Below are 10,125 nucleotides of genomic sequence, written 5' to 3'. Positions count from 1 at the left end.
TGAATAGATGTAGAGATCTCTGCTGACTACAATTCAGTCAAGTCAACTTTTACAGGTTGTATTTGGTAGTAAAGGGAAATTGAGAAAATTAAGAAGACCGATATATCTGATCCTGTTTTATTAACAACGAGTACTTATAAGAGAAATAAAAGTTAAAAAAGGTTGAAACTCTGTTGGGGTTGCAGACATCTCGAAGTCACAAACGGTCGACGAAGAGAAAAAAGAAAAAGAAATCAGGAGTATGAGATGAAAAAACAGTAAAAGTACCACTGAACCAGAGTAGTACCTTCTATTCTATTACCACCTAGTTTAAACTTATGAATGCTTCTTCAATTTAATTCTGCAGATGAAAAAAAATGTGTCTGACAAAATGTTTGTTATCACTTTCAGCAGAAACTGAATATTTCAAACTCTTGCTAAAGCATATTGTAAATTAGCGTAAATTAAATTAAGGTGTCCACAATCAATATTCACTTCTTATTTTCGTGATTGTTTTTTTGGCGTAAATTTCACACTCACTAATCACCTTAAAAATGTTAATTAGATTAAAATCTTATGGATAGAAATAGCTGTAAACAAAGCACTTCGTCATGAAACATCTACCTTCAGTGGGTTTACTTTTTCGCATATTGCCACAGTTTGCTATAATTCGCGCAGACTTACTTTCAGACAATTAATTTTCGCGGAAATTAATTTTTTCGCAAATTTTTCCAATCAACAATTTGACAAAAATGTAATGCTTTTTACATACCGCTAACTTGTACATAAATCTATCACAATTCGCCCGTCTCGATAGGCAGCTACAGTTTTAACACACACACAGAAAGACAGACAAACAGAAAGACAATTTAAAAGTCTTATGTAACCAAACAATTTTTTTTGCAAATTTTGAGAGAATCAATTTTTGCCAAAATCAATCCCTTAAAGTAATTCATTTGACAAAAAGAAATGACTTTCACGTTGCTTTATCGTGACTAAATTTAAGAGATCAGAATTATCGAGGTGGTTTTGATGAGCTCTATTTTTCTGATAAGCGTCTGAAACCAAATCATTTTAAAGTAAATGCTAGCTGGTCAGGCCTTGGAGAAAAGTTCAGGCCTAGAATCAAAATACAGAATGAACGCCCACTTTACACTTCTTTAACCCTGAGAAAGAGGGGTTAAAAATATTTACTTTTAAAACAGTTATTTACAAGTTAACAACTTAAATATTTCTAAATAAAAATCTGAAAAACGTAAAATAAATAACAAACATATTTTAAAGTATATTGTAAAATTGTATTGCACTAAGCTAGATACTTATTAAAAACTTATTATCTACAATTATATACTACTAAAAACGCCTTCAAGATTCGCCATGCAGCTGTTTGGATTGCGTTAAGAACTCGCAAGCATCATCAGTATCGAATGTGTTTATTTCTGGCAAGTAAGTCCAGTGCAATCCTTGTTCTAATAAGTAGAGTTAGTCTGTCCCTAATTATACATCGAGCCTACTTGCAATAGATCTGATTATGGATCAGGAACTGATATACATAAACGTGTATACACTTTTAACAGCGTGTATGTTACGAGTACAAAAATCTTTTTTGAATATCTGAATGTTTATCACTAGGAAGTTCATCAAACGTGTAACGGCTGATGTAAGTAAAGGCAGCATTGTCACTGATCCATGCACTTACATACGACAAGAGCGTAAACGTGTGGCTTAGTTTGATTGTCACGTGTGGTATTCACGTGAGTTCAAATTGTACCCTCAGTCTTAGCCAACATGGCGGTGCTTGCTTCGTTCCAGCCATGAAATGCCAGATCGTCCGTACTGGTTGTGCAAGATTTTTCTCTCTTTTTACGAGGTAGGGTTAATGTTGCAGCTCTAAAAATGACAAAGAATAAAAGTTCCGTGCAATTTTTTTTAAAATAAATAGGACCAAGACAGCTGATAAAGCCACAGCCGCATACTTACTCGTATATTTTTTCGGCTATTAATCTTCTATATAAATAAGTAAATAACACTGCAACCACAATTAAGACAATCACACCCAGGACAATACCAAGTATAAGAGCCAAGTTGCTTTCTCGTTTTCCTAAAAGGAAAACAATCACAGTGTAAAAGCCCACTATTATCGGCTGACAGACTTACACTCTAGCAATATCTATATCTAACGACATGGTTGGTGTTGGTTCGATGTTCTGACGGAAGCAGGAATTAGGAAAGTAAACAAACAAGCAAAAAAACAAACAAACAAACAAAATAAAACAGAAACAAAACATAGGCTACATACTTTTAATTTTTTCCCCACCAAATGTAGATGTTGTTCGAGTTATTCTTTTTGATGACGTCGTTGTCATCGTCGTGCTTATTGTGTCGGTAGTTTCAACTTTAACGTGACCGCCCGCTTTTGTTGTTCCTGTAAATGATGACGACTTCTTTTCAATGGTGGTTGGAGCTGCAGTTGTTGAGGGGACTGTAAAACAAAAAACTTCCTTACTTAGAATTTCCACAAGTGAGTGCAAGTGAGTTCCTTGTAAATACTACGTTGCGTGACAACGTAGATATCTTTTCGTATATCCATGGTGAGAATCAATTGAGCAAAACAAACATTAAGTCTGTATTAGAATACGTTGCAAATTGATAAGACATTGTCTACGACACTCACCGCAATTTAATTCCATCAATGCTTCAGACACTGTTTTTGTTTCATTCACACAGGTGATTTGGTTGATGTCTTTTAGTTTCGCTTTGTATGCACTATTAGAAAGCAGCTTGTGGAGGGTACAATCGCACTTGATTGGATTTTTCAGAAGTGTTCTATATAATCAAACATCAGAAGTTTATTTCAAATGCAACAGATATGTGAATCTTTTAATAAAGGCAATGTGTGGAACGCAACGTAGATGTGAAGCTTTTTTTTAAAGGAATGGGAGCAAAAATCAGATCAGCATTTCTTTGAAAAAGTTACTCTGCGTGAGGAAAACAACATCAACCACCAGCAGAAACAAACCAAACTTACATTGTTTTGATATGTTCAGGAATATAAGATGGCGGATAACTGAAGTTGTTGAAAATCAAGCGTCTATAAAAAGTATTTCAAAAGTTTATTTTTAAGATGTTTTGTTGTTGTTGTTATTGTTGTTGCTAAATTCCGATTAACAAATCTTACAGCTCAACATTTAATACAAGAACACTCACAAGGTTTCTAGTTTCGGGTTGGCTTCAAATAAACCCGTCGGTATTTTATTAATATTATTTGACGATAAATCCCTACAAAATAAAATAAAAACATACAATAAAAGTACAAAAATCAAAGCAAATGCAGATCAAAAACAAAAGGTTAACTTCATTTCATTTCAATCATATAAAACTTGGAGAGGCCACAGAAAAATGCCACAGCGTACAGATCAATACATTTCGTATGTTGTAATAAAATTGTTTTTTTATATATACAACCCGAAAAAATTAATTGACTACCTTTATTTTTATGCGACATTTGCGAGTGTTAAAGGGACAAGCGTATACTTACAAAGTTTTTAAATTCTTTAAACCAATCAAAACATCTTTACGAATGTTCTGTAGCTTGTTATTACTTAAGTCTCTAAAAAGTAATTAAACTTGCCAAACATACGAAAATGAACAAACAAAACAGCAAACAAAAAAAACACAAATAAACGAGGAATTATCTACTCACAAAAACCATAAACTTTCTTGATTTTTAAATATTTCTTTAGGTAATTCTTCGAAGAGGTTTCGTGCTAAATTCCTACAAAACAACAAACATTTTAAATGAAGGAGACTTTTTACACCAAATTCTTGAAGCAAAGAGGCGTAAATTTGTGATAGGTGAGTCATCACAGAACGTCTGAAACAGAGTGTGTAATTAATTTTAGAGCTAAGTAGGGCGTGCACCAAATTGTTGAAGCAAAGGGGCGTAAATTTGTGATAGGTGAGCCATCACAAAACGTCTGAAACAGAGTGTGTAATTAATTCTAGAGCTAAGTAGGGCGTACACCAAATTGTTGAAGCAAAGAGGCGTAAATTTGTGATGGAAGAGTCATCACAGAACGTCTGAAACACAGTGTGTAATTAATTTAGAGATATGTAGGGCGTACACCAAATTGTTGAAGCAAAGGGCGTAAATGTGATGGGTGAATCATCATATTTACGTATGCCAGGCAAAAGAAAAATACGGAAGGTAATTAAAAAAAATGGTGTTTATGAAGCCAACTTTTTGCATAATGAATATTCGTGGAGTCAAATGTAAAATCTTTAAATTCTGTTATTTTTATTAATTTTTTGTGTGATTTGCTCTCATACAAACACTATAAGACAAGTTTATTAGGGAAGTGTATTTCCTTGTGCTCGTACAGGCTGTAAGCGCAACATTAAAAGGTTATTATATTACCCTTTGTGAAATTAACTTTTGTGAAAAATTTTTCGAAAAAAGTTACAAGTTATAAGGGTTAAGAGTCGCGAATTTATTTATCATAAACCGTGCTAGGTAAACCAGCGGAAAATATTACCATTTTTTTTAACTTTCGCGAATTCTATCAAATACAGTTTCCTAATAATATTTTGCCGGAGTTCATTTTCGTAAAATTGATAAAACTTCGGGATACTTGTGAAAACAAATTCCCCTGGGCAAGCCAAAATTATTGTGTCTAGAGGTTAAAAACGGGATTAGTTTGTATGCCCACTGTTTTATTACGCATACATGAGTAACATCATATTATGATGTCAGTCGAATTCTTTTTTTTCCGCCGCAGCTAAAACAACTTCATATTTCAAATTTTTTATTGTCCTTTTAATTTAATCAATTATTCTTACAAAATAACTTATGACAAAATTAGTCATTAAACTGTTGGCAGACATGTTTAAAAAAGTTTACGCAAATGTCGCCACATGAATCAGGGTCAAGATGGGGCAAGCTTAGACCCCACACAAAATAGGCACCAAAAGTTTATTTGACAGTTTTTCTCGTTTCGTAGTTCACATAAGTCGAACAATAATAAAATCTGTGAGTGAATGAAAAAGTTTGAACATCAAAATTTACGAAAGCAAGTTATCGAATCGTAAAAAATGACGTCAACAAGAGGTTTTTTACTATGATACAATTTTCCAGGAAAGAAAAATTAACTTACAGTGTGATAAGACCACGCAAATCTCGAAACGTGTTCTGATGAAATGTTTTCAATGAATTCTTGCTGAGATCACTAAAAAAGCGTACGAAAGAGAATTGAAGCCTCACTGAAAAGAGAGTACAAAACAGATTATTGTTTCACAAAATTGCTTATTGTCAATTGACTCGAGTATTATGAAATGTTATGACTTAATATATCGGATAAAAATGTGAGACAAGTGACGAAATTTTCTTCAGGTGACCAATAATTTTCCCAACGAATAATATTGTGTGACGATAAATATGTCCAACATAAAGTTCTTTTTTTCGAAAAACAACAGGTTTAATGCGAACCACATTTACTTAGAGCTGTCCTAGCTTAAATTAAAAGTTTATTAAAAAGAATATTTCTTTTTAACATGCGACTAACAATTTTTTAGTAGAAACAAAGTTAACATTCAAAGTATGTCGAGAGTTCTCATCGTACTAGCTAACAAAATGTTTCTTAAATACCACTAGCTAAATGCGTTTCGTATGCATCTAACTCAAATTCGTGAATCACCTTTTTCAAAGACAAACAGTATTCATAAATTCAAAGTTACATACATATCTATATCGGAGTACAATCCAGCGAAAGCATTTTCATGAATACGCGAAATATTATTATCCTTGAGATTTCTAAAAAACAGTAGGAAAATCATATCACATACAAATGAAAAAGAAAGAAGAAATAAATATATAAATATTAAGGTAATTGATAAAAAAATGATACACTTTATGGTTGCACTTACAACGATACTTTTAATTTTTCGATTCCTAGGAAAACATGGTCGTCGATTGTATTAATTCGGTTCTTAAACAGATTTCTAAAAAAAATGAGACATAGTAGCTATACATACACGCTAATAATATTAACCAACGAGATACTTTCTCAATCCCAAAACAAAAGACAAAGAAAAATATAGGCCAATGACAAGAAGAACTACTTCAAAAATATGGATTTGGAGAATGCTAAAAACATTTTCCAGGTAGGTGATGGCAAGAGAGGTTAACATGTTTGTTACACTCTCTATGTGACGAACTTGTGAGAGGCTTATCGGGTAGGACAATACGAGGAGCAGTGGCACGGTCGGGTTGTTATGACAAATAGGCGATAATAAAAAGAAAGAAAAAAAAAGGAGAACAATTTTTCTATTTCTTTTGGTAAAAAGAGTTGCGCATGAGAAGGATTCGATTCTTTCTTTTTTCTATAGAAACAAGTTGCCAGTAGAATGTTTAAAAACAGAGAAAAAAAAATTCTTGAGGAAGCTACAAATTTGTCAAACATAGCAGAAATAAAACAAACAAAGAATTTAAAGTAATAGATAAATTAAACTAAACTTTTGTAAAAAGTCGTCGACAGAATACGAAACGAAGCAATTCGTTCACAAAGCGCGCGGAAATTGAACAAAACAATATACGTGCGCCATTTCCGGGAAATTAAATTACAGCGTCGTCTTGTGTTGTGGTTTTTGCGGTTACCTAAACTGCCTCCAGCTGGCTAACCTTTGTAATTTATTGCTAATTTATTTATATATTTAGTATTTACGTCACCATATTTAAAAGGGCCGCTTCAAATGACGCAATGGTTTTTATACAACGTAAAAACGTCGTCGAAAAAACAAAGATACCGAGTTTTTTTTACGATTTTCCTGTGAACACACTTCGTTACCAGGAAAAATTTTAGAATTTCGTAACTTTTACCGACGATAATATTTAAGAACATGATAAAGCTTTCTTGGTCAGACTTTATAAAAAAGGACTTTTATCAATGAGAAAACATGTATGTATCAAGAGATCTTTAACATATAGCTGAATTCTAAAAGAAACAGGTTTGAAAATATCTTCGCAGGGGCGAAAAAATGGAGAAGGTTCTTTAGTTTATAATTTATAAAAAAAAATATTCCCAAAGGAGTCTTTTCCCAGATAATACGCACATCATCAGAAGAAATTTTGCACGAAATTATACACATAAACCTACATTGTTGATAAATTTTTTAAATTGGCGAAAGCTTCAGACTGCAGTCTTGTTAATTTGTTTTCTGAGAAATCTCTATAAATGAAAAGAAGGACATTTAAGGCAAACAAATGCATCTATGGGAATTATACATGGTTTTAAAACACATCAGTAAACACGGAAAGTTATTATAATTTTTTTAATAAAACATAAAAGAATTAATTAGGTTTTCATAACTCGTTATACAAAAGAACACAACAAACAAAGTTCAACGCACTCACATTTTCTGTAGATGAGGAACTATTTTCCACAATTTATCTGGAAGGATCGATATTTGGTTGCCTTCGAAACGACTAAAAATGGTATGCACATAAACTTATAAAAATGACACCGATAATACAAAGACATTTTTTTACTGAATGAGCTGAGAAATATTCAAAAGTTTTTAATTTTTAATCTTCTACCACTGAAGCCCTAATCAAAAAAAACAAAGATTTTTAAAAATTTGGACTAACATCCCTTTTTCATTTATGAGAAACAGGAAATTTAGATTGGAAGTAATTCATTATTCTTATGCTCAGCCTAAAAGTTTATTGCGCTTTTATTTCTATATTTAACAGTAAACAATGAGACACAAAATATTTTTCCAAGTTCGCATGAATTGGTTCTGCGAAAGTGTAGCTAACTAGCTTTGTCTTGAAATATACTTTTCTTTTTTTTTTAAAAAAAAAAATATAGAAATTAGTTCCAGGTTCCAGTCACCTTTGTTTTTTTCATAATTTTTAGCAGTTACACTATTCTTATCGCTAAATGTAGACATCTTTACCTCAAATTATGCGCAAAATGATAACTACACAACCACTAAACAACGCACACGTCGCAAAAGGTGTTAAAAAAAATGTTCAAACGACTGAAAACCAAACTCAAATGATAAAACCAAAAAAAAAAGAAATAAAAAAATACACTTACAGAAATTCTGTATTGTTGTCTATACCGTTTGGAAATTTTGTAAAACCTTTTCTGTAACATATCAAAGTCTGCAAACCTAACAGCGATCGACAGCTACAACTTTGTACACATTCAAAACAAAAGGTTATGTCAACATAACATAAAAATAACAAAACATAACGTAACATCTTTGTTTATTTAGTACGGCCTACGTGAAACCAATCGAAAAATATATCTATCTGTAGAAATTTTAAATTTTAACTCTCTTCTTTCATTTAACACCTTTTCCATTAACTGTACATATTTCTATTGTGACTCCACACTTGTGCTCATAAATAAGTAAAAAGATTTTCAGTTGCTTTGCTGTATATTTTGATCACGTGAATATTGATGTCACGTGTTAATTTTAAAATAAGTCATAGGCATTAAATAATGCAAAAAACGAAAGACGCAACACCTTATGTGGAAATTGAATGTCTAATTAGATTAGAATTAAATAGAACAAAGGATTCGAACTTGAAAACAAAGAACACGATTACCTATTGTGTTTTAAATTGCTGAACATATTATTAAACACAAGTTTTCCCGATTATTCCGATGTGAGCGTAGATTTTGAGAATAAAGTCGTTTTTTGTGCTGACTGAAAACAACTTTTGGGCTATGAATAGTTAATGAGGCAAAACAGAACCCGACAAAATATATCGCTTTGATCAAACGAGCATTTATATATTTGCCTTGCAAATATATTTTTAAAACGTCAAAGATTTTATCGCCTAGAAGAAGTCATTTTACATTTTACATTTCAAGAATCATGGGATTTGACTTAGCCTCAAGTGTTTTTAATTTTCTTACATGTCCAGCCTTCAGTATTTCTTATTTCTTATAAATTATGTTGCATTGTTGATTCAATTTTAATCTAAAAGTTTTAAATTTTGTAATGTATAAAGTTGCTAGTCATTTTGTCCAGCAGAAAACAACCTTATTAGCGCCAACTTAAGTCTCGGCAAATGACCTTGTCCCCACTTACCCACCCCCTCCCTCCCTCTTCTTTACGGCACCTTCTTCCTACAAAAACTTTTTATAGAAATGAAATGATAAAGAAACACCAAAATATGGTAATTGGGGTCGATTATTTATTATTTAAATCTACTTATGATACCTATAATGTATATATATATTAGGACCATTTTAGGACTAAACAATTTTGCATTCCCTTGCTTAATCTGCTTCTCAATCTCCCCCTATCATTTTCCAGGACGATAATTCGAAGAGATTGCTGAGCCGATAAAGCGACAGGATTAAGAATTATAGACGTCTAAATAATCGGTCGAACTTAATTTTGAAATTTTTAATTCTTAAAATTCCTTTACAAACGACTCACATGGTTTTTTAATAATGGTCATTAACACATAAGAACTATTTATGAGGATACAAATACAATAATAAAATAAATTAATTTAGACGCAAAATAGTTTGCGTGTTTATATGGTGACATAGACAATACCATCGGAAAGGTTAATAAACAATACGCTCTCCAACGCTTTGAGAAAAGTTTTTGGTACACTACGTATCTCATAACAGATGAAAGTTTTCTGCTTTCCATTCCATGGAGAAGAGTGTTATAGGTAATCGCCATTAAAAGAAAGAAACAGCTGGAATTATAACACACTGCTGCGTACGAACTTCTTGTGTTGGTAGGATTCAGTAAATTAAAAAGAGTTCTCTCTGCAGGGCAAGTCCTGCTCTGAAATCTGATGCCACAACCACACAAGGAAAATTACATCAGGATACATTCTTGATCTCCAACACCTTGCATTGCAGGGTGGTAGCAGAGCGCAATGCTTTTTGGAAAGAAAATAACTTCTTTTGTCCAAGCATATCAGAAAGCAACCTCGATCCCAGAAGCAGTTGTCATGGTATTAAAAAAGCTTTAAATTCTACAGTTTTAGACCTCTGTAGCCATATATGCTCTCATGTACTTCGTTCTTATAAAAAAGTGTTATGTTTTTTTTTTAAATGTAAGAACTCCCTTATAATTTTGTTATAAACAAAAACTTTCTTATCAGCCACA

At 32.2% G+C, this 10,125-nt stretch overlaps 1 protein-coding gene across 5 annotated transcripts; it reads right to left on the bottom strand.

The window, feature by feature from the left end:
• Positions 1-1,134: 1,134 nt before the first annotated feature.
• Positions 1,135-8,380, bottom strand: LOC130648958 (vasorin-like). 5 transcript variants are annotated; one of them, XM_057455105.1, is made up of 14 exons: positions 8,076-8,379; positions 7,388-7,459; positions 7,131-7,202; positions 5,902-5,976; positions 5,717-5,788; positions 5,133-5,204; positions 3,683-3,754; positions 3,518-3,589; positions 3,187-3,258; positions 3,008-3,070; positions 2,654-2,805; positions 2,279-2,461; positions 1,960-2,080; positions 1,135-1,869 (listed from the first exon to the last, which is right to left on the bottom strand). In XM_057455105.1, the coding sequence occupies exons 1-14, from the start codon at positions 8,240-8,242 to the stop codon at positions 1,740-1,742; spliced, it is 1,395 nt and encodes a 464-aa protein (XP_057311088.1). In that variant the 5' UTR covers positions 8,243-8,379; the 3' UTR covers positions 1,135-1,739. The 5 variants fall into 5 exon arrangements, with proteins under 5 accessions (XP_057311088.1, XP_057311092.1, XP_057311090.1 ...); XM_057455109.1 differs by lacking the exon at positions 1,960-2,080 and having other exon boundaries at positions 8,076-8,380; XM_057455107.1 differs by lacking the exon at positions 7,131-7,202 and having other exon boundaries at positions 8,076-8,380.
• Between the last annotated feature and the right edge of the window lie 1,745 nt (positions 8,381-10,125).

The sequence above is a fragment of the Hydractinia symbiolongicarpus genome, chromosome 7 (genome assembly GCF_029227915.1).
Source record: "Hydractinia symbiolongicarpus strain clone_291-10 chromosome 7, HSymV2.1, whole genome shotgun sequence".
In the NCBI taxonomy this organism is placed as follows: domain Eukaryota; kingdom Metazoa; phylum Cnidaria; class Hydrozoa; order Anthoathecata; family Hydractiniidae; genus Hydractinia; species Hydractinia symbiolongicarpus.
This window is presented reverse-complemented; position numbering and strand designations above follow the sequence as displayed.

What these genes read in the sequence shown, in the direction of transcription:
- LOC130648958 (XM_057455105.1), bottom strand. Translation starts at nt 8,242, where the DNA reads ATGTTACGTTATGTTTTGTTATTTTTATGTTATGTTGACATAACCTTT. An exon ending in AACCCGAAACTAGAAACCTT is followed by an intron (nt 3,071 to 3,186) that starts GTGAGTGTTCTT and finishes TACTTTTTATAG; the next exon opens with ACGCTTGATTTTCAACAACT. An exon ending in TGGTGGGGAAAAAATTAAAA is followed by an intron (nt 2,081 to 2,278) that starts GTATGTAGCCTA and finishes TTTTCCTTTTAG; the next exon opens with GAAAACGAGAAAGCAACTTG.